Source organism: Amblyomma maculatum, chromosome 2 (genome assembly GCF_055883805.1).
Source record: "Amblyomma maculatum isolate TAMU_Amacu chromosome 2, ASM5588380v1, whole genome shotgun sequence".
In the NCBI taxonomy this organism is placed as follows: domain Eukaryota; kingdom Metazoa; phylum Arthropoda; class Arachnida; order Ixodida; family Ixodidae; genus Amblyomma; species Amblyomma maculatum.
In genome coordinates, this window is record NC_139345.1 from 112,379,462 (window position 1) to 112,403,917 (window position 24,456).

The 24,456-nt window shown below is 44.1% G+C and overlaps 2 protein-coding genes across 5 annotated transcripts; both read right to left on the minus strand.

The window, feature by feature from the left end:
- Positions 1-10,390: 10,390 nt before the first annotated feature.
- Positions 10,391-12,638, minus strand: LOC146199569 (uncharacterized). Its single transcript, XM_084592151.1, has 4 exons — positions 12,533-12,638; positions 11,655-11,804; positions 11,378-11,577; positions 10,391-10,899 (listed from the first exon to the last, which is right to left on the minus strand). Exons 1-3 carry the CDS (start codon positions 12,636-12,638, stop codon positions 11,399-11,401), a joined length of 435 nt encoding a protein of 144 aa, XP_084448277.1. The 3' UTR covers positions 10,391-10,899; positions 11,378-11,398.
- A 1,326-nt stretch (positions 12,639-13,964) lies between these two features.
- Positions 13,965-17,667, minus strand: LOC146199570 (uncharacterized). Of its 4 annotated transcripts, XM_084595079.1 has the most exons (8): positions 16,973-17,667; positions 15,633-15,690; positions 15,459-15,572; positions 15,299-15,379; positions 15,046-15,234; positions 14,740-14,885; positions 14,239-14,567; positions 13,965-14,100 (listed from the first exon to the last, which is right to left on the minus strand). In XM_084595079.1, exons 1-6 carry the CDS (start codon positions 17,297-17,299, stop codon positions 14,791-14,793), a joined length of 864 nt encoding a protein of 287 aa, XP_084451205.1. In that variant the 5' UTR covers positions 17,300-17,667; the 3' UTR covers positions 13,965-14,100; positions 14,239-14,567; positions 14,740-14,790. The 4 variants fall into 4 exon arrangements, with proteins under 4 accessions (XP_084451205.1, XP_084451206.1, XP_084451204.1 ...); XM_084595080.1 differs by lacking the exon at positions 14,239-14,567 and having other exon boundaries at positions 13,968-14,100; XM_084595078.1 differs by having other exon boundaries at positions 13,974-14,567.
- Positions 17,668-24,456: the final 6,789 nt, after the last annotated feature.

Here is a 24,456-nt window from a genome sequence, read left to right on the forward strand (position 1 = left end):
CTGACATCCGACCAGAACGAGAATGCATTGGAAATGAAAATACTTTTACATCATACTGTAAGAATGGAAGCAGTGTAATATAGAATAAAGACCGACTGTTTCAATTTGTCACGAGAGGGGGTGGCTGCGCCTGGCCCTACAGGATTGGAATGGTAGGCCCCCGCCGTTTTCGGCAGGTGCTCGCTTTCCACCGGCGGTTGTACCTGTTATAGGCCGTCATTGCACCCGCCACCGTTTCGGTGACGGACGACGGCTGGTTCTTCTTTTCTTACGAAAGCAACACTACGCCAGCTCTTCGGCCCTTCGCGGGGGCCGTAACGCCGCGGCCACGAATGACCTTGAGCAGTCACCTAGCAACGTCTCAGCTGGTTCGACGCGCTTCAACAGATGGCGCCACCATCGACGCCGCTGCCATCGCCGCTCACTCCGCCAGATGTGTGTTAGCCAGCGATTGCTCCCCTGTCGTAACGAAGATGCGGCTAGAAGTAGTGTCACGTCTCGAAGTGACTCTTCAACTGCGGAAGAGACCGGTTCAATTTCTCGAGAAGAATCTAAACGACAGCGTATGCGCTCGAGACAGCAGAAAAACGCGCCGAACAACTTAAGAAGCGTCGTAACGAAGTTGCGGCTAGAAGTAGTGTCACGTCTCGGAGTGACTCTTCAACTGCGGAAGAGACCGGTTCAATTTCTCCAGAAGAATGTAAACGACAACGTACGCTTAACCACAAGCTAGCAATGTCCAACCGCAAGCAAATACTAAGAGTAGTCATGCAGCCGTTTCTTTCGCAATTCAACTAGGTATAACCGGAGTTAAACCGCAGCCAATTTTTTTTTCTTTCTTTCTGCTCTATTTTCTCCTCTGTAAGTACAAGGCAGTGGAGGTGGCTCAGCTACAGAGCCAGTAGCAGGCCTGTGCATTTTCTTTTCCTTCTTCCTACAATCGCAACAACAGCAACTATTTGGCACTGAAAGTATAGATCAAGTTGATGCGATATATTGAAATGGAACCTTGTTATTATCAGTGTGGTCACCTCTTTACCGCATTTACATAAAGTATACGTTAATGACAGTACTTTTATTTCAGAAATATTTCTCATATTTCAATTTACGCGCGCTCAGAAAACTGCTCCCTTCTATATAAAAAGCAACGCTCTTTTACCATTGCCGATGAAAAAATTTCAGGGGAGCACTTCAGTCCCCTTACGTACACCAAGGCGAAAGCTTTTTTAGCCGCACACCTGCGATTCTTGGAGCGCCCTTGAAATAAAGAGAGTCTCTCTTTCTCTGAAATAAAGAGAGTCTCTCTTTCTCTTCTCTCTGGAGGGGAGAAAGGAATAGAAATAATGATAGGAAAAGAATCTTTAGAGAGAGCGAGAGAGAGAGTTGCATCACTATCAGTTTCTATCGCTAATTATAGCTATTTTAGTCCCTATACACCAGAACCCACCGATATAGATATAGATATAGATATAGATATAGATATAGATATAGATATAGATATAGATAAAGATATAGAAAGGGCCACATTATTTGGCTTTTGTTTGACGCGGAAACCAGGGTCTACTGAAACATCGCTTTGCCGTTTACAGCTTTAAGTTCGCGCGAACCTTTGTGTGACTGCAGCCCTGTCCGCGCAAATTCCTGTCAAATTTGCACCGGCAGTTCCTTGCCTTTCGAGCAGTCTCCTCGCTAGGGCTGATGTGGCTACAGCAGTCACCGCTGAGTGTGGAGCTTTTGATGCGTGCGTCGTATTTCCCCCACTATCACAAATACGGAGATCTTCGCGTCCACAATAGGTCCTCTTTAAACGACCTGTGCGATTGATCATGGTTGCGTGCGCGATAAAGAAAAATCTAAACGAACAGCTATGCGGCACAGTTAGAAACTGTTCAGACTAGTTAACGTTTTTCTTTTTTTTTTCTGTTCCCGTTGCATAGCTCCCGCGAATTAAGAAAGCGCCCACTCACTTTGCTATCAGTAGTATTTTATTCGTATCTTCTATTTGCCCCACACATACTCATTCGCCTTCGTTAGATACCACATTAATGGAAAGAGCACCGGAAATAAATACAAATCCACATAAGATTAATTAACGCTTTGAGCCATACGAACGTGAATGCGTGGCTAGGGACGGATTACAGGGTTCAAAGGGTTCAAATTAACTGGGCCCTCCGTTCTTAGGGACCCCCGAGAAGTTGATAAAATGGCGAATTTTGAGGTTTGCTTCGAAAAGAAAAGTCAAATCTTCTTCTAGGTTTACTACGACTATAAAATTAGAGCTTATATTTTGCAGTGTCAAATGCTTCAAAAGCTTATCGTTCCACCGTATGCATAATCTCAAAGCCAGCCTCATAGTTCGTCATTCAAAGTACAAAACTTTGCCCTCTCCCAAACAGATGAAAACAAAATTCAAATGAGTTTGCCTGGTTCTCCCTGATTTCGGTTGGTTTCAGCTTGAGCCATCTGGTGCTAAACTGGAGTTAACTGATTCCAGGTGCTTACCAGCTGAAACTCATTGGGTCCCAGTTGGTAGTCAAGTGGAATCGACGGGTTCAAGCTGGCTTTCAGCTGGCAAACCAACCAACCTCTGTAATTAATGCTATTGATTTCAGATGCGTTTTTATTAATATGGCGTAAGCAGTGAAATCTGTGATAAAAGCAATAAATTATTAGTTAGCGATTATCATCATCGCTGACTGCCGCATCAGCAATATGTCGCTGCTGAGAATGGAGATAGAGTTTTCCAGGTGGCTCAACGTTGAAGATCTCGTCAAAAGGTCTCTCTGCAAAAGTCTCGAAAGAGCTTAAAGAAGCGTAAATAATTTTCTTTTCTTCGCCTGACTGCCTGCCTGCGTTGCCTTGACTGCCCTGCCCTGCCCTGCCCTGCCTGCCTGCTTGATAGAGGCCACAACAGTCCTCTATGCCACGCACCGAGATTGTTCATGTCGCCCGGATGAAACCGCACTACCCCTGCCTCTTTCGCGCGGTGGTCCGAAGCCCTCCACTACGGCACCTCTTTCTCTACACATGCACATCCCATTCAAAACTTGAGCTCTTGTGAGATATTTGAGCTTATATTTCCTTCTTTGTGTAAACAAGTAATGGGCCTGTAAAAATATTAGAAGGGCGTATGCTTAAGCTTCGCTGTGTAGACACAATAGCACGGCTTGAGTGCTCACCCTACTTTAAAGGAAACTGCATGTACTTGAAGAAGCAACCGCAAAGGGAGACGGTCAACGAGAGCCATTAGCGCAGTTCCATAATACACTTAAAGGCGGAACTTAAGTGTCCACCCTATTTTCAGTGTCCACCCTTTTAAAACGTGAGCGTTAAGTGTCGCAGAAAAGCCGGTGTCGGCGTTGTGGTTGAAAATCAGAAGAAAGTAAAGAATCAATATAAGTTTTGCGGAAACCTGCCGAGTCAAACACGGTTCCTTTGCAGCGCGAGGCGAGCACGCAACCACTCCGGCACAGATTTTTTTTTTTTTCTTTAATGCCGACTCAATTCCACAGCCGAAAAGAAAAGTATAAGCAGACATCTGAGAAATAACAACCACACTTTGGCAGTTGTTAAATTACCAAAAGCGCTTGAGAGTAGCCAGCTCGTCCAACACAGAAGACCACGATGGTGTCTCCTTGAGCCTTTAAAACTTCACGTACATAATTACACTCTCAATAAAGTTAACTCTGATCGAATGTTAACATCAGCGTGGTGCACAGCCATACGCGTTTTCCTGATGGCAAGCAAACTCAAGGCCATAAACATGTCATAGGGCCTGCTCCTATCGTCGTCCACGGGCAAGAAACAGATACCACATGGCGTTATGGGCAGTTCTTTCTTTAAAGTGCGCTTAAGGATGTCCCAGTCAAAAACGGCATCCCAACAATCGAGAAAAATGTGATCGGCTGCTTCTGGCTTCAGACGAAGAAGACTGTTCACCGTAATTCCTTTATCCTAGAGCCAATGTTTGACGGGGAGCCTGTCACTAAGAAGTTGAAAAAAGAATGACTTGACAGAGGTCCGAGCAGGCATAATTTTAACTGAGCAACTGTGGACGGTAGAAACGCTCACAAAGCAGTCCCTGAGCATAAAAAAAGATATGCTTCGCATAATAAGATACGAACATTCAGCACAGGAATTAAATCACTAAAGATGCAAATATCATACAAGAAGTGTTTGTGGAATATTACTGTGAACTGTTAGGGCAGAAAAAGCAGAGTTTTTGCCCTTGATTCCGTGTTTCGAGAACGAGACTAAAATGAGACTGGAAGTACCGGTTAGTATCACTGAAATTGTAAATACTATTGAGGAACGAAGTTCAGGGAAGACACCTGGACCAGATGGTTTAGACGCAGCCTTTTACAAGGATTTTATCCGGAACTTGTCAGGGCTCTTCATCGCCTTATAACTGAAGCAAATAAAGAAGAAATACCACCATCCTTCCGCAAGGCATATAAGTACTGACCCGAAAAGTGATTACCCTGCCAAACTTCCATCCGTTCGTGCTCATCGTCCCATAACGATTACAAATTTCAATTACAAAATATTCATAAAAGTTTTAGCTAAAAGAATCCAATATGTTATAAACTGTTTAGTCGAACCTCGCCAGACGTGTAGTATAAAAAGCCCAATGATTACCACAAATGTTCACGTTGCAAGAAGCATTATCAAATGACATGATGATTTGAGAGGTCGAGTAACATTAGTGCAATTAGACTTAGAAAGGGCATTCGATAGCGTTGTGCACAGCATTCTTTTTAGTGCTTTAATTGCAACACGCCAATGTGGGCCCTGTCATATTGGATGGTATAAACCTAGCCTATAGAGAGTGCGGTGCTAAAACTATAATAAATAAAAAGCTCACCCGAACAATTTCGATTAATCATTCTTTCCGACAAGGATGTCCACTTATCCTTCTTCTATTTGCCATATATCTGGAGCTCTTCTACTAAAAAGTTACTCAAAATGAAAGGATTGAAGGTTTCAGTTTACTGTACAGTGAAGTAAAAATACTATCTTACTATAGATAGTTATCTTCTGCCGGAACAAAGCGTCAGCGAAGCTGTGCAAGTTGCGCGACTTTATTGTTGATGACAGACAGTGCCATAAATTGGGATAAGTGTACAGGCTTTTGGTACGGTATCTGCGCCAATACGCCAGTTCGTTTTGAAAACATACAGTGGTCACTTACACCGACAGATTACCTGGATGTTCCGCTTCATCATTACGTGAACCCTGCAGACTGCTGAAACAGAGCGATAGAACGAATCCGCGAGAAAGCATTAAAATGGGGTGACAAAAATTTTCCATGTTTGCTCGTGCAACGGTTTCTAACATATTTCTCGCGGCGAAAGAGTGGTATGTACTTCAGACATTATGTATAGCTAGAATGAATGTGCAAAAATTACACACTGTTTTCACTGCCTTTGTGTGGGCGTCAACTTGGGAGCGAACAAGCCACACAAACTTGTTTCGGCCGCTAAAGACTGGCGGTCTCAGCCTCGTCCATTTGTTTTTGAGGCAGATTGTATCGCGTGTTTTTTTTTTTTCTTCTTCTTTTTGAGAGACCAGGATGATGTGTTCTTGCGTGCCATGCAACAAGTCAGGCTGAGCGAATACCTACATATAGCTATGCTGTGTCATCGTACAGCGTTAATGGACAAGACTATAGGGGTTACCTCCTTGAAATGGTGGATGCTTTCAATATGCAAAGGGTGCGCTTTCCATTGGAGGATCTGTGTCCCGTAACCAGAGGGAAGCTTTACAGAGATCTTGTTGATAGCATATTATCAATGCCTATCTATAGCTTACTCGAAATAATGTATGTATGCCACTAATGACGTATTGAAGACCACTCCGCCACAGAACCGCACTTTCCGAATAAAGGTGGACATAATGTACGCATTACATTATGCCTGTCAGGTAATGTTTAGGTGTGTCTTTAGAAACTAATTACAGAAGTAATATTAGACGCCGCCCGATTTAAAGGGTTTAAGGACAGCGGAGAAAAAATAGACTGCAGACTTTAAAGGGACACTGCGGCACTTTTTGCAGAAATCGATATTTTAATGGCTTATAACAGTTTCTCACCCCGCGAACTCGACTATCTAATTAAATTTAGGGAGAAACAAGTTCCAATTCTCTTTTTTTTTTTGTTAAAATATGCGACCGGCACTGCCGGCACCTCGAGACACGCCGCTGGCCGCGCCGCCGCCTGCGATTGGTCGAGCTGTCGTGACGTAGTCGTGAGGACCCGAGACGCTGCCGATATGCATCCTGCGCTGCACTGTATATAGAAGGCACTGATGTAGATCGCAGCCGTCACAGCTTTCTGCAACGTTATAAAAGCTGTTGCGGCCCGCTAAAGTGACTATCTGGGTCTCGTCGTATGTATACGCACCAGACACAGCTGCAAACGGCGCAGCATCGACGAAGCGAAGGCCAGCCATCAGCATCGAAATGTGGCTCGGCATTTCGCAAAGCTGCATATGTTTTTATTAGCCGAAATTAGATGTATGTGTGGGAGCGTTTCTACGAAGAAACGCTTCTAACATTGCCTTTCCAACTTGGAGGCAGATTCAGGCGTCCCTAACGCTCTGCCCAGTAGAGAAGTGACGAAACCTGTTGAGGTGTTTGCTTGTTGCCTGGCTTGCTGCGTGCGAACCGAGTACTCCGTGTATTCTTGATTATGGCGTAGAGTGTTTTCGGTTCTCTCGAGACGTGGTCAGACCGATGATTCGGGACTGCATGTTCCAGCCACATATTTTGAACCTAGTAAGAGCAGCATATGCGGCAGTGGAATATGCCATTTTAGCTTTCATGTGTTAATCCACAGCAGTATATTCGAAATATTGCTTTGCATGATTATGCTCGAGTGGCAACTATACGGGAAGCTTGACGCAACAGATAGTCTAGGTAGAAACCCTTCTTCCGAGAGGGAACTGCCCAAATTCGCTCATGGTCAAAAAAAAAAAAAAAAAAAATCGGGTCCCTGCCCGCTGTTCGTCTGCGATTTTTTTCGCGTTAATAATCGTATTTTCGCTTAGGACATATTCTTTCACGATAGGTGTTTATATATTGCTAGAAAATAGCTCTGCCAGGTGCATTGCAGCTGCTCTCAGAATACAACATATTGAATTCAGCAATTGCAGTTTCCATTGTCCAGTAATAAAGCAACTAATCCACTAATTGGCGAGAAAACTGAGTCTACATTCGGGGAATTTACACAAAAACACTTCATTTATAGGCTGCTGAGGCATGCATTGTACTCTCAGCTTGTTGCGCTCATCAGAAAAAAAAGCCAGCCGATTTTACCAAGTTGCATCCAGAAAAGGCACCTTGCTCAAGGTGACTTCTGAAATTAACTGAAGATATTCAAGGTGAGGAAAAAAAAGTATTGTTTGCATGAAATGATAACTACCTAGCTTGGGCTAAGTTGTGACACATTTACTTGCCACAGCTGGCAGCTGACACCATACAAAGTAATAGTCATAAAGAAACCACCATGGCAAAAAAAGAAAAAACTTTATTTGACTTTATTATCAGGAAATAAATGTTTTCTGTTCTCACAAAACGTCGATGTTGTACATCCATCTGTGAGGAAGAGCACAACATCCTTTCCCAGACAGCAAAGTAGGACAACATAATTCTGCCATTGCAAAAACCTGCAAGATAAAACTGTAGATATTAAACATATGTAGCACTTATGCCCAAGCTGGCTGAATTTCATTCTACAAAAGGCAGTCAGTGATGATCCCTTGATGGTCAAGATTTCAGTGAATTATTTGTGATGGGCCAGTACGGCACTGGCTGGAAAATAGATGGGGATATGTTGAAGTAGCACCAACCTACAAGGTTTGACTATATCGATTAGTAGTAGCATTTCAGCATCTAGCTGCCACTGCCATCAAGGAAATATGTCCATTTGGCTGAACTTCATTTTTCTTATAGGAAGTTGGTTATGATTTACTGACATCCTGGGTTTGATGAGTCACATATGGCTGTCCAGTAAGACAGAAGACAAGGCAGGCACAAAAAAAGAGATACAAACTTTCAAGGTGCAACTGCAAGATTAAATGCATTCTAGCTTGTATAGTGAGCCAGTTATCAAATGCACCCTAGATAACATTACGTGAGCCAAAATAATTTCTAAAAAATTATTCATAAAAACGCAAGCATAAAAGCACCATCCAACAATTAAAAATAGGAAGCAAACGGATGAATGCAGAATAGACACTCATTCAAGGGACTAAAGAGAGAGAAAAGGCCTCTGGTTTATGAACGTAAATTACCGGGCAAGTTAGTTCATAGTGCTTACAAAGGTGGAATGAGTAAAGACAGATGCTTCTGGTGATATTGTGTGTATACCTCCTCTGTCTTATTCTGGGTCTGTCTTCCCTAGTTCCATCTTTGGTTAATCGAATACTCACAGGAGCAAGCTTGACCAACAAAATTCTAAACATGTCAGAAATGTTATGAATTACATGGAATAATATAAGCACAATGGCAGCCAAAAAATCCATTTTTGAAGGCTGCTTGCAGTGCAAAACCCCTTTATGTCAATGACACAATTGGAGGCATACTTTCCTATCTTCTCTTAGCTGGCATCAAGCTGCAATTTTTGGTGTAGATATTGTTTGAGCGAGTACGTCTGCAGTTGTTCATTCCAGGTTGCATGTTTGTACATTACATCCAAGGAACACGGGACACACTGATGAATGCAATGTCATTCAAATAAGTTTTGAGAAAGTTTTGACAGTACAGCGGTGGCGTAGCAGTAGAACATTCGCCTCGCATGCAAGAGGACCGGGGTTCAAATCCCGGTGCCGCGCAATTCTCCACCGGATTAAAAAAAATAAAAAAAATCCGCGTGTCGATGGAATTGCATAAACAGGCTTGGGGTGCAACCTGATGCCGGTGAACACCTCCGGCAACGCACTCCCTCACCAGAACAGGAGTTGGCCACCCCAGTGCAGTAATTGGCCGCAACCTCTCATGATAAGCTCCATAAACCCCCAGCCCTCAGTCACCAGCAACTGCGGAACAACTGACCACGGCGGCGGTCAGACCTGTGACGCAGCAGGGGGTGCTAAGAATTCCTGGCTCCGCTGGACAGGCCACCATTGGAAACTGACCTTGGCAACGTTTAACGCTAGAACCCTAGCTAGGGAAGCTAGTTTAGCAGTGCTGTTAGAGGAACTAGAGGGTATGAAATGGGATGTCATAGGGCTTAGTGAGGTTAGGAGGCCGAATGAGGCATATACTGTACTGAAGGATGGGCATGTACTGTGTTATCGAGGTTTACCAGAGAGGCGACAACTAGGAGTAGGTTTCCTTGTCAATAAGTATATAACGGGCAATATAGATGAATTCTATAGTATTAATGAGATGGTGGCAGGCATCGTAATTAGGCTTAATAAGCGGTATAAACTGAAGGTTGTACAGGCCTATGCATCTACATGTAGTTATGATGACGAGGCAGTTGAAAGCTTCTATGAAGATGTAGAATCGGCAATGCGAAAAGTAAAGACGCAGTATACTGTACTAATGGGCAACTTTAATGCCAAGGTAGGGAAAAAGCAGGCAGGAGACCAGGCAGTAGGTGATTATGGCATTGGTTCTAGGAATAGCAGGGAGGAGTTACTAGTTGAGTTTGCAGAGCGCAATAATTTACGAATCATGAATACCTTCTCCAACAATCGGAAGAACCGGAAATGGACATGGAAAAGTCCTAACGGGGAGACTAAAAATGAAATTGACCTCATAATGTGTTCAACCCCCGCCATTATGCAAGATGTAGAGGTAATCGGGAAAGTGCGATGCAGTGACCACAGGATGGTGAGGTCCCGAATTAGCCTAAATCTGAAGAAGGAACGCAACAGATTAGTGAGAAAGAAACCCATCAACGAATTAGCGGTGAGGGGGAGGGCAGAAGAGTTCAGGATCTCGCTACAGAATAGGTATTCAGCTCTAACCGGGGGTGGCGACATTACCCTAGAAGCAATGAACAATAATTACAGTAATTTCAGAGATATCATTACCGAGTGTAGTAGCAGTAGGCGGTAGGATAGTTAGAGAAGATACTGGTAAGCTGTCTAAGGAGAAGAAAGATTTTATTAAGAAACGCCAGAGTATGAAAGCTTCCAAGCCAACAGACCAGATCGAATTGGCCGTGATATCAAAGCTAATCAATAAGCGCAAGGTGGCCGATATAAGGAAAGGTGCCATAGCCGAGGGCCAGCAGACACTCCCGCCCTACCGCTACAAATTTTCCTTGCGTTACTTCCTTTGGCTTGCCAAATAATTCTAGCCAGGCCAATTAAGAATTGCAACTGCACGTTTAGCATGAAAATTTAGAGCAGAAGAATGTAAACAACATTTTTGCCTTCTTTACAAAAACTGACCATTCCACGAATCACAATGAGCGAAATGATTGAAAACTTCTCTAGTTGCAACCTGTAAGTAGTAGGGAGATGCAGAAGCATGAAACTTTTATGATGGCATAGATATATTGTCCTGTAATTATCAATGTGTTCATCGGTCTCTGTCACAGTAAAATAAAAAAATAAAAATGAATACATTTTCTGGAACACAGCACTGAGTTGTAATGTAGCTGTTACTGTATGCTGGTCTATATTTCATAACACCTTCATAGGTAAGAATAGTGAAGGTGGAAATCTTATGTGGACTTACTTTATGAAGCTCTTATCCACCACTGTAATTAAGTTTATGCCACTATGGGCTTTCTCAGAATAAAAAGTAGAAATAAAGGAAAAGCCTCAGTCCAGTGACCAACATTCCAACAAGATCACTTGCCTCCATTAAGTCAAGAGCGGTCATCACTGGCAGGGATTAGTTAGGTCCTTTGCTGTAAAGAGTAGGGCAGGGAGACTGTGACTTCTGAAAAAAATAAAAGGTGCAGGTTAATGGTGGTATTTGCATGGAAAAAAGCAAAAGAACCCCGAACAAAGCTAGTAGAATGAAAATGATAGTGGTTATAAAATGTTGAAGTGAAATGCTAAAAAAAGTAAGATAGGAATAGCTATGGAAAAGATTGGCAAGCATTAAAGTGAGTGTAAAGATTGCAATTCCTTCACTTATTGCAATTATGGCAATTATCAGCGCATAGCTTTTCTGGTGGCTCCAGTTTCCCATTGTGTTTTTCATGTTTAGCAATATTTTTTGCATTTTATTTCTATTAAACTGAACACTGTAATAACTAGTTACCCTTTAATCTGAAAAGGAAGCAATGATGACAAGCACAGAAGATGTTAATATGTCTTTTTCCCATTGTCTAGTTTCACATGGGCTCAATGAATTTGCCTGGTCAGCTCACATCCACATTTGACACATTAAACCTAACATACTGTATGCTTACCGCCACCTTCTTTGAAACTGCTCAAAGCATGTTGAACCTTGTTCTTCTTCTTTCAACCAGCTCCTCCTTTGGTACCTTTGGAAAACTGCTGCTGAGTGGTAGTCGAGACTCTGGAGCAATCTTCCGATATGCATCCCCATGATGAGGCCCCATGCTCTCAACCATGGCCACAACCGTGTTGAGGAGGTGTTTGACGTAGCCTGTGTGAGAATTTTATCGCAGCTTGAGCAGTGTTTTCTTTCTTGCTGACCAAATAAATAGGGTGTTGCAAGCTTACCATGACTGGGTGGCTCCTTTATTGGGCAAGCTACTGAGTCACCACCTGCCGCCTTTGGGTAACGCACACCCCATCGAACTGTGCCATCCTTTGTGCGTGCTTGACCGCATTCACTGTTCTCATTGTAGTGTAGTAATAGCAAGTTGAGTCCTGAAAAAGTTGCACAGGACGAAGTGAAAAATTCAGCTGAAAGCATTTCCACCCTGAACTTGCAATCTCTGCAGCAGGAATTTCCCCATGTATTTAAATTAAGATGTATCGCATTCTGGAGGGGGGGAGGCAGAGAAGTTCTGGTAATTGTGGCAGTCATAAAAAAAATCATAACTCAAAGCGAGTCTTCGAAACAGCAAAGGGGTGTTGGGAAATCATTGCTCTGTAAATACTATTGTAATACATTTCTCATGCAACAAAGCAGGTGGTTAATTATGTCCTTATACTTGAGAGCACTGTGACAGTGCATTGCGAGAACAGGGAAAAATAAAAATGTAGAGCACTTTTCAAGAATCAACCTTTACATAATAAAATACATTGGCAAAAAAACATCTAGAAACAGCAAAAACATAGCTGCCAGCTTAATTAGAAAAAAAAACACATTTCAGTAATACAACAGCCATTATAGACATGCTCGCATGAGGGTCGGCTTGTTGAATCCCTTCCGATTCAGTGGACTATATTTTTAATTTATACTGAGAAAGTAAGAAAAGGTGCAACTATTTCCAATAGGCCTAATACTTTTTCTTTCCTTATTGATGTGCCATGTACAATTCACTTTTTTCATAGATGTACATAGAAGGTTTACAAATGCTCAGAATTAATAATGCTGGTACATTAGCATCGTAAGGTAGCTAATATTAGGAAGACAAGCCAGCTTACCTTGCCTTCATGCCAGAATATGAATAGTGATGTCTTAGGTGCAAAAAGCTCAAGAAGGCTATGAAAGGCCTCTAATCCATAAGTCTGGTGCTGTGTTGACAGCTGTGGCATGTCTTGCAAAAGGGTCTTTGATGTTGCAATGTCTTTAAGCTTTTGGAAAGCCTTTTATTTTGGAATGAAACAGCCAGTACATCCTTCTTATACAGCATTGAAGATATGACTTACTGTATTCCCGTATAATTTTTAATGCTTAGTTGCCCATTGCAAATTTCTGTTATTTTCCAACACATTTGAACATTACCTCAGCCCTCTGCATTTTTTTTACCCACCTCCTTGCTTTAACCATTTAGGTCGCTGATCATGTTTTGCAGTTTGTCCTTAGTTACTTGGTAAGGACAGTGTCATCATATAATAGCAAATTATTAAACCACTGTTCATTAACTCTGCTTATTCCTTCCTAATCGAGACCTCTGAATATTTCCTTTGAACGTGCCAAGAATAATGCTAGACAGATGTGTCCTCCTGTATGACATCCTTTCTTACAGGAAGTTTATTGCATTATCTACTGTTAATAAACCTTGCTAATAATGATTCACTGGAAATTTCGACATATCAGTACAACAAAAATGTAATATATACCTTCTCTTAGCCACTCCCTGGGTTCGATGTCACCATGCAGGCATGTCGGGAACAGATTATGGTCGTGTGTGTGGATGTCCTTTGCTGGATGCTACTGCCTAATATAGGTGGTTGCACACAGCCTTAATCCAAGGTTCAAGCTCCTTGTAGCTTTTCTGTTTTACTACAGCATGCAGCTTTTTTGTGACACCTAAACACATATTAGAAACAAATAAATATGATGTATACTATTCCACAAATACAGTATAAACAACATGCAGTCAACTAGTGTAAAGCTGGCTGCTCGATATTTTTTGCCATGTGCCACACGTCGAACTTGTAGGTGGTTGAAGCTTTGTTGTTGCAGAGGAAGAACTTGATTTGTGTATGACGATCAATCACCAACATTGCAACGCTGATGTTGTGATCCTCCAGATAAGCAAGGCCTTGTTTCAGGCCCTCTAACTCCATGCGAGAGCTACCGCCAGCATTATTGGACTGTGGAGTGATAACGACGGAAAAAATCATGTTTCATGCACTGCTTGTGTAGCAATAAAACATTGCAAGTGTTCAGGCCTTTCCTTCTCAACTAGATTATAAGGCAGTGAATTTTTTATCGCTAATGACGGTACTGCTGCACGAAACCCCTTCAACGGGCATACAGATGCAAGCCTAAACACATGTGAATAATAAAAACAAATAAGCCTGATAAAGATGGATGATATTTAAGTTTGGTTGATTATTCTTTTGGCAGCCTTACTGAACTATAAAAATTTGTAGAATGGTGTAGTAAAATTTACCTGTATAAGTTCAAAGTGTTGCGTTCAACGTCCAGCAGGGTATATGTACCATATTTGGCGCCATACCCTGGAAAATTGGCACGCCAGTCTCCAGCAAGGTTCACTTTTAGTCCTTGCAGTTGTTGCGGCAACCTTTGTTGTTCTTCTTTCCAAACCTAAAAGAAATACTGGACAGTGAGCGTTTACCACACAAGGAAAGCCGCAAACTATTCTTTCCGATGGCTCCTCTCGCTGTATATTATTGTACCTTGTTTTTTGATGCAAAAATAAACTTTCAACTTCAACTTCCTCACCCTGTTGATTGCAGGCCATAGATATGTACACTGGATGTTAAAAAATGTCCTGTTGTTCACAACCGGTACACCAATCGATGCCAGAATCTGCAGTGTCACTGTAGGGTTGTTCCCTGAGCAAAGCAAATAGCTTTAGATTAAGCATTATTTGCTGCTTGGTCACATCCTGGTTGCACCAGTTGAGTGAATGGCCAGGTGGGCATTTAAATTTCACCGTGAGAGGTGCAAGGCAGTCAGTGCATAGCTGAAAAAGCTTTTGCAGATGCTTTTCCTGCACTAGAAAAATTCTTCCTTCAGATTCACCTGCAGAGTATTCAGAACACCCCTCACTGAAAAGAAAAAAAATAGGCACATTTTTTTTACTGCAGTGGCCAGCCTAACCAGTCTTATAAAACTTGTAAGAGAGCATTTGGTGTGCCTATATATGATTTTAGAATAAAAGTAGCACAATGATTTAAGCATGCAGTTAACTTTTTGTTGTGCTCTTCACAACCCACATACTTCTCTTCAAACTCTTCATAAGGGCTGTAGTCCTCATCGTTGTTTTCATCTTCACCTTCGTCTTCTGTGCTGCATTCGTCGATGCTGTTTTCGCTTGTCTCTAGTTGGGTTGGCATCATCCATCATGGGGCTACCGACCTGGATACCTAAAAGTTGTGTGGCACATGTAGTGGCATTTAGTGTTCACTACTGCTGGCACAATGTAGAATATGCAGATATTTTTGTAAACTGCCAACCTCTAAAGCATTTGCCACCTTCCTCCATTCCTCCACATATTTTCAGCCCACTGAATGTAGAGGCACATACCGATAGATGCAGTCTGTGATTTCGCTTGAGTGCGGCATGACGCTGTACTTCTTCTCACACGTGCCTGCACAGACGTGTTTTTTGTGGCTGGCCGCACTGTTGCTTGAACAGCCTTATGTGTTTTCTCATGGTAATGTACCAAGTGAATTTTCATTTTCAAAGCACCTCCATCACTTACACTTGGTGCATCTGCAATGGTATAACGGGTAAGGAATGGATGCTTTACTATATCAGTGCCAAGGCTAGCCATTACCTGTGAGGGCGTCAATGCTTAGTGAATTGTACGCACAACAGGTGTCTTTTGAATCCTCATCCATATTTTCAGCTGCATCATCTGCAACACAAGACTGAGACATGAGTCCATGCACATTATATTAATACCATGCAAAACGAGTTCCAAATGTGGTCATTACCTGTAGGGATATCTGGTGAACTGTCCAAGGTTGCATCTGGTGTACCAGAGTTTGCGGTTCCTTCTTCAAGCGTTCCCCCATCTCCAGCTTCTGTTGTGACATCTGCAACATAGACTAAGACGTGACTTGATGTAGGAGTAGCTATTGCATACAAGTTCTGAATGTAGTCATTACCTGTGGGGTTATTAGGGGAACTGTCTGATGTTGCACTAGAAAGCAGTTCTGCAAGGACCTAAAAGGACAGTATACATATATGTACATACATATATATGCGTACATGATATGCCAAGCAATGATGAAAGTATTGGTCAGTAACACAGCTGAATTGTTACTCAAAAAAGCCTCATGAATCGGGAAATAAAACCGTGTGTATGATATTCTTCTAAGCTATTGAATGATCAATGTAAATTTAAGTCAGCTTGATGAGAATGAAATTACGCACACCAGCTTTAGCATTTGCATAACCACGACAAAAAAGAGCTCCTAGTCCATCGCTCTAACAGGCACTGCATATTATCGGCAGTCAAAAAACTTCAAATACAATTTAATAATTATTTCGCTAACCTCCAAAGAACTGGAAATCTCCTGCTTCCTTTACTTATCGTGCCATCCCAATCCTAAAAGTCCTCAAAAACCATTCCAAGTCTACCCTAAAAGAACGCACGTAAAAGGCGTCAGTGGAACCTTGACTCGTATTTATGGAAATGACGGAATCCGCCAGTAAGCACACACTACCACCATAGGACGTTTTTCACCCCCCCCCCCCCCCCCTCCCCTCCCGCCGTTTAAAGAAAAGGCCCGGAACATTGTGCATTCCCTGCTCTGTGTGCCAGGCGACATAGGGTGAAGAATTTCACAGAGCGGGTCTACCGGCAAAAAGCACGCTGGTCAAGCAGTGCGAGGCACACTATTTGACCACAGGATTCACATTCATGCAACCACTGTACTAGAGACCGAGTCACGCGTACCGACCCCACACGTACAGAAGGATGCGGCCGACGCGGGAATGTTACCTGCTTCATCAGACCCTCCTATTGCACCGCAACCCGGCAAGCTAAGCTGCTAATCAGCCGAAGTCACTCCTTGACGATCAAACTGAATGTGTTTCGAACCTCGCTCAGCGCACCTCAGGCGATCTGGTCGCGCTTGTGCTAAGTGAGCGACCTATGCCTGAGCTACCTGAACCTCTACTAATGATTCCGCAAGGAGCTGCGCGAGCACGTCGGACACGTGATGCGGCAAAGCACCTCGCAGAGTCGGCACATGCACGGCCTCCGACACTACACAGTGGCGCACACGAAGAATCATCCGCGTGTTCCGTCGATGAGTTATGCGATGTTTATCACAGCCTGTAGCGTGTCCTCTTGTTTGAGAAAAGGAGACATGCATTGTCCCGGCCGCGCAGTTCGCAGTGCCGTCCCATCGCAACGTTGCTCTAGGCGCGGACTGCGCGCGCGTTCAATACTTCACGTAAAATTGTTACACAATAATTCAAATAAAAATAAAGTCCTCACCTCACGTTTCCTCCTTTTAGCAAAGGCGCTTCTTGGCAGTGGTGGCGTGTTTCTTTCGTGCGAAAACACTGAAGGTACCGCACCAGGGTTCAGCCGCGCATTTTTGACGGGAAGCCCTAGGGATCGCATGAGGGACAAGCTGCGCACGTAGTCGCTGTCATGAAAGTGTTTCGAACAGAGTGCGCTTGCTTTGGTCGGCGTGAACTTGTCCCTTTTCACAGAAGCGACCCACTGCGCTCGGAGCTTTTTGTCTTGCGGGAACTTGTGGAAACTGACATTGTCGCGACCGAAGGTGCTCGTACACCCGAAGGCACAGCAGTACCGCATTTTGGGACGGGTGCTCTACTCAAGCGACACGTTGCAAGCACTCCCATTGAAGCGTGCCAGCCATGGTGCCAGCCTAGGAGCGGGGCGCTTCAAAATACCAAACAAGACCGTGTACCAAATCTCGAAGCAATGTTGCTTTCGGTTTCGGTTTTTCGCATGTGTCTCGGATACACAAGCGCTTGCGCGAAGTAGATTTACCGGCATTGTTTAAAAGAGCGGAGGCAGTACCTGAAGCAATACAGAACGATGTTGCTCGTCATCAACCCACTTCTTGCGCTTCTTTTATAGGGCACGACAGGGGGTACATTCGATTTTCCAGTCTCGGACTACTTGCAAGGTAGATATATACCTTGCTACTTGCTGAGAGGTCTCGGCTTCCGCTTTGACAGGCAGCAGCGTAATGGTACAGTGAACTAGAATGTAATGGTCACATGTAAAATCCCTTGATAATTTGAAAGTAGCGACACTCTCCTCCGCGCCGCGCTTTCCTCCTCGATTCTCCTCGCGCGGCGGCGGCGAGCGCTGCGCACGACACGCTTTTTCTCCTTGGCGCCCGCCAGCCGGCCGCAGCAGTGAGTGAAGCGCGAGCTTTTAGGCCAGGTTTGCGCTCCAGGAGTGCACAAAATTTTTGAAAAATTGCGAAAAAAAGCATTGAGAATGCCGAAAGTAATGTTCATGAATTGATTGGTTTCTTCTTAGAACTGTCTGAATGGGGAATACTGATAAACAAAGCTTTCAGGCGAGTTCTGTGCTGCAGACACTTTTTAAGTCGCATGATAAGGTGTTTTACTTTGTGCACCTAATCTAGTACTGCCTCTGACTGTGTTTGTTTTTTCTAGAGCGTTAAATCTCGTCACCGTGGTAAAACTTCGGAAAACGATCCAGGCTGGTGCTTTGAACTTCAATATCAGAAAAGGTCAAAGCAGGACTTAGTCTATTTCGCTACTGTCGAGCTATCTGTCTAAGCATAGTATATGTCACGCGATCAACCATGAGATTGAATTATTGGTTAATTGTACATGTATTTTGATCAATTACTGGGCCAAATTAATTGATATTTAGTAAATTGCAATTAAAATCTAAATTTTAGCTGCAACATCGAACCGTATACCTTTGGAAAGCTTAGGCCGAGTGTAATGGCACTGTGCAGTTAGCGATCCACAATATTCTGCGTTAATTAGTTAATTTTGTATAAGACCAAACTTTGAACTGTTCCTTGCCGCTTCGAGGCAAGGAACAGGTTTGCCACGGCTGTCTTGATATGATGCTGATGGAGGAATTAAATAATTTTATCAGTACGCGGCCGCTCACTGACTTCGCGTGTGGTTAAAAGACAGCAGGGTACACTGGGAGAAGTGGTGGGCCCTATTGCCGACACACTGATGTTCTGGGGCGAGCATGCTGTGGCCTCATGCGCTATATAAAAGAGCGTAATTTCATTGAACGCAATAATCAAATAAAAAAGCAGGGGGCACATAAGTCTTCAACCTGAGGAAATGAGAAAGCATATAACTGCCAATTCATTAACTATCACTATCCTATCACTATATCTACTAATGTCGTCAAGTGACCTATCATAAATGTCGCTATTCGCAACGAATACTATCACCTCACTATCCGGGCCTATTACTATCATTTACTATTAATATCCGTAACAGTCACCATCATTAGCTATCGCTATTCATAACCATCACTATTTAATCTGATGCCGTCCCATGACCCACTGATATACTTCAATTTTCATTGACTTACGTTGTCAGTCATACCTCTATTACCTCATATCTGACGAGACAACTATGCATTGACTTTTAATTCTTATACTTTTTATTTTCTCACAAATGGAGGTGGGAAGAGAGCAAGCCACAAAAATAACTGACTACTATCAGCGCGAGGTTCATGTCTCTGTCGAGGAGGCTTCCTTTGCTTCAGGACAGGTCGGTGAGAGAAAATTGATGGAACTGCGTTGGGCCTGTTTTTTTTTTCGAGTTCGTGTAATATTGGCGGCTCAAATCGGTCTTCAGTGAAATGTAGCTAGAACATAGAGCGATGAGTTAATCACTCAGGCTAGGTGAAAAAAAAATCTCGCATACAATTGAAATGAGTAATATGTTACAGTGCAAAGAATTGTTGCTCGCAAAATGTTCCCCTATTTTTACATCGTAACTATAATCATTATTGATTGTTTATGTTTCGTAAATACAGAAAATTGATGCAATGATTCCGTATTTCTGACTACAGAAGTCGACAGCGTGTGAAATGATGGAGCCTTGGAGCCTCGCAGAATATTCAGCATGCTGCAGAGGACAGCCTTATTTTTATACAATGAACATGTTGCCGCCGCAAAAATATTGAGGAACAAGCAGGAATAGAAAACGCAGCGTCAGGTGACGCTTTATTACGGGGAGTGAGAAAGGCGCATTACGTCGCAAACAACCCGGTTCTTTCTAGGAATAAACTTCTTTCGACTAATCTTGTGAATCCGTTGACTCTTGCGCAAGCCGTCACGCTTGCTTTGAGGTATCATGAATACCGCATAACCATCTTCAGGCCGCTTGCTGCAGTTGTACGCGCAACAGCACGGCATAGAGCTTGCACGCTGCAATAAAAGCACAGCGCGCAATATAATATGGAGATGCGTTCGTGCCCCAGGGCGCAACGCGATTAAAACTAGCGATGAATGGGAGACCACGCTAAGAAGCTCCGACGAAAAAACACAGCGATTCGCCGTCCGCCTGGCGGCCGAGGCTGAAGACCTCTTCTCCTAGACGAGGCCGGGTGTCCTCTGGCCGCGGTGTGACAGACTGCCTCCCCGGACGCCTGCGTGCGGACTCGTAGGTGGCTGCTGCACCATATTCGGCGGAAATAAATGTTCTTCCTCCTCCTCCTCCTCGCTCACCGCGAAAAGGAGAACAATGGCGCGAAGGAAAAAGAAAACACAAGGAAAACGCCGGACGCGCGTTGGTTTCCAAGGGCAACGGCAGGGAGACCAATCGTCGCTCAGGAAATCGGGCGGAGAGCCGGCCTTCAGCGAAGGGGCGAGGAGGAGGCGAGGAGGTAGCGCGGTGGCGGCAAAGTTCAATCGTTGGCGTAGCTTTCAAAGTATCAAGGGGTTTTAGTCACATGACCTTGCCAGCTCCCTCCAACGGCCGTGCTCTTGCCGCTCTTAGCAGACGATGCCAACCAGCCACCACGACCACCACGACTGAGTTCTTTCGCAGTGACGCCACGCGCACGTTTATCTTTTGGCGTACGTGTAATACTAAAGATAGATAACAGAGACGCGAATCAATCTGTGCTCTTCGCGAACGGAGAGTGACATGCCTGAATGAAAGCATTTTGGAGACCTCAGTTTGGCAGAGTTTTCTTACCGTCGCTGCTCACAAAGTTTTCCCAAAAGCCTAGCTCACTGCTCTCGAAAGCAGTAGAAATTGTTTGCAAAATCATTTGCAACAAGCTTTAGCTGCCCCAACACAAAGCGGTTCGCTTGCGACGCTTTCAGAAACTGCGCACTGAAAAAATCACGAAACAGGTGATCATGAACTTCTGGGCACAACGAAAAAGCAATCCGTGCTCACTCTGCACGTTTCCGTGTGTAGTGAAATTCAAGACTAAAAGCGAAGACGCAACATTCAAACGTCTTACAGCTGTTTAAAGAGACTGTGTCATTATTAGCGCGCGATACGCAGGAACACGTACGAAAGGTACTCAGAATGCGCTCGGGGTCTAATTCAAAATGGGTCTAATTCAAGGCTGTGGCCAAGGTACGTCAGATGGACCCGATCAATTGTCTTAAAGGTACGTCCAACGGACTCGGTGCGTTTTTCTTCAGGATACGTCGGACGGATCCGGGAAATATTTTTCAGAGGTACGGCGGACGGACCCGATCGGTGGGGTTCGTCCGACGGACCCAACGCATTTTTTCTCCGATATGGGCCTTGGGATCCGTCGGGAAAGCCGGACGGATCCAAGATCCCCAGATTTGGTTTTAGCAACAACTTTTTGGTAGCCATATGTAGCCAAATTAAAGTTGTTACGAGGTGTGCGAGGTGCAAGAAGTATGTACTACCATATAAAAGAGGCTATGGTACTACATACTGCATGCATGAAATGTGAAATTACAAAGAATAGTACAGTGGCAAGAATAGTGCCTAGAATGGGTGATAGGCTCGTGATGACATGATGATTGATTTTCGTGGTTATACGGAATGTGGCTATACGCGTTCGACGTGCATATAGCCATGAGTCTGTATATCGAAGTCCGCCGTATCTTTACGAGAATCGAATGGGTACGTCGGACGTACCTTTAGACGCTTCGAATTCAAAAGGAGCTTTACTGGTGGGCGGGGCTTCTGGGCTGCCCGAGGAATATCGAACGCCGGACAGCTGTCAGAAAGTAGTCCCGGACAGTCCGGGACTGATAATCGGATGCCCAGGGACGCAAAAAGTGTTCGCAGAGGCATATCGGGGCCCCGCCGCGGGTGGTGTAGTGATAAGACGCCCGACCACTGTGCCGGAGTTCCCGGGTTCGAACCCGACCACGGCGGCTGCGTTTCGATGGAGGCGAAACGAAGCACAGCATCCGTGTGCTGTGCGATGTCTGCGCACGTTAAAGATCCCCAGGTGGTCGAAATTACTCCGTAGCCCTCCACTACGGCTCCTCTTTCTCTCTTTCCATTTTCACTCCCCCTTCCTCCCTTCCCTTACGGCGCGGTTCAGGTGTCCACAGAACAAGTGTTACAGATACTGCGCCTTTCCTTTCCTGTGAACCAATTATCTACCTATCATATGGGGGCTATAGATAAAGCAGAATTAACCCTTTGAATCGGGAGGTTGAGGCGCATGCTACCTAGCCGTGACAATTAATACGATTGTGTGAGCCCTCCACGGATCTTCTTTCATTTGTACATACCATGATCTTCTTCCTCTTGTACATACCATCATCATCGTCCCGCGGCGCCGGCGCCGGCGCGCGCTTGGGTTTTCTCCATCAGATTAAACGCTGACACGGCATACCTTGCCTTGCCTTCACGACCTTGCCGTCTGGACCTGGCCTTCTTTCACAAGTGGTGGAGGTGCGGGGTAGTGAGCACCATCATGGATATAGGGTGAGCCTCCACTATGCATGGCAGGGAAGTTCCTTTAGTCAGCACGAGGGATTCACGGGAAGTGTTCGTGGCAGCTACTATATTGCTGAGCTGCTGCGGAATCGTACAAGACTTGATGGGAAGGCGATTCCACGTGCAAGATGACGATGAGATGGTGCGATGAGTACATCCCCGTCACTGATGTGTTCGGAAACAACGGCAATAAGTGTTTCGCACTGTGGAGGCAATACAGTATCAGCTGCGGCAATGAGATGAGGAAATGATGCCGTGCAGAAATATCAGATGAAAAATCACTGTCTGTCATATGGATGACACGGTTGCACTTAATCTTGCCTTACTTTTAGTAACCAAATAATCTATATTTCGCTACAAATAAAGGAGCGGTGAAGTATGTCGTGAGGTAAGAGCATGAGCAGGCGATGCGAACGGGGCCCGATAACGCTATCGCGTTCAACTCTTTAAGGCGAAGATTAAGCGTCCTCCAAACTTTCTTTTTCAGACCGTCATCTAATGCGACAGCGCGGCTTCTCGGTGGAATGAGCGGCATGCGCTATCTCGTAAAGCGTAAACATATTTTGTGAATGGAAAGCAGAGAAAGATACGTGATGCATGCAAACGTGCTTACTTCTCTTTTAAAAGTGTAAATTACTTGCAAAATGTAAAAACACTGTCTTTGTAAATGTGGACAATCTTTATAAATCTTTATATCTCATTTTCTACAGACACCACACTTCGAAAAGGTTTGGAGTAATGAACATTATTTGTGCTGTACTTTAAATCAGCGTATAGAATACAATATCGCAGTTACTGTTAAGACACTGCCTTAGGTGAGCTTCAATTCGTGCTGCTGAATGAATTCGCAAAAAATATTAAATGATCGGTAGCGTATTTACGGTAAGAATTCGCGAACAGCTTAGAACAAGACCCATCTCTACATTATCTGTTCTGACACTCAGTCAATCACCCTATGTTATCCAATTACCAAAAACAATGACTATTCGAGTAATTTTTTTTTTCAAATACATATTCTGATTTTTAAAGGAGGATGTTGTGTGTCCTGTCATTTCCTAGAATATCTCAGTCTAAATGGCAGTCTCTCTGTGTGCTCTGCGAGAAAATATATGGCTCAGGCGATATGCTCATAAAAATAAGTTCGCAGATACTTCGAGTAAATGTGACGTGTGTTCTCAGTAGGAAATTCTAAAATGCGTCAAGTCTCAAACATGACAATAGAGGGGTAGAGTAGGGCTATGGGGGTAATAGGGGCCCGCTTAATGCTTTTTGAACCGGGCCCTCATCACTGTAAATCCGGTCCTGTGTGTACCATATTGCTATGCGTCTAAATCGAAATCCAAGGCATGGATCAGGCTGGATTCCAATCTAACCCTCCCATCTCAAAGGCGCGCAGCCTGATCTCACAGGGCTTGCCAGCCAGTGCAGTCATGTCACGTGGTCTCGTGACCACAGACTATAAGTCAGTGCATGACCATTTCACCTGCCAACCACTTCCTGTCAGAGCCATGACCGTAATTTTTTCACTCACAACGCTGAACGCCCAATTTTCTTGCGAACGCTAAAAACGGTGGCTCCTAAGCAAAGTCGAAAGGTTCAGACCTTGAAAAGGAAAGCTCTTCGAGCAACTGCCGCTTGGAAGAACAAAGCGATGTTGTTACATTAAGAAGACCGCACTCAGAAGTTTTTGTTGTTGCGTACTAGACACTCGGAAGTTACCGACCAAGGAATGGTTAACAGCACTGGTTGGTCTTCCTGCTTTGGGTCCTGTCGTTTAAACGGTCCACATATATTAAACCAGCTGAAATCAAAGCCAGCATTGAGCGGCCGTGGCAGTGCATGGCGGCGTTCAAAACACAGCTGAATGCTTCCGCACTAGCTGAAACAATTGTATCATATGACATATTTGACTGGGGGAGGGGGGGGGGGGAGGGGGAGCGATGTGAAATTAATTTCAGGTTTCTTTACAGCGCAGCAAACAAATTTAAGTGATACGACCACTGAAAAAAAAAAAACAGTGAGAAATAAAATTGCTCGGAA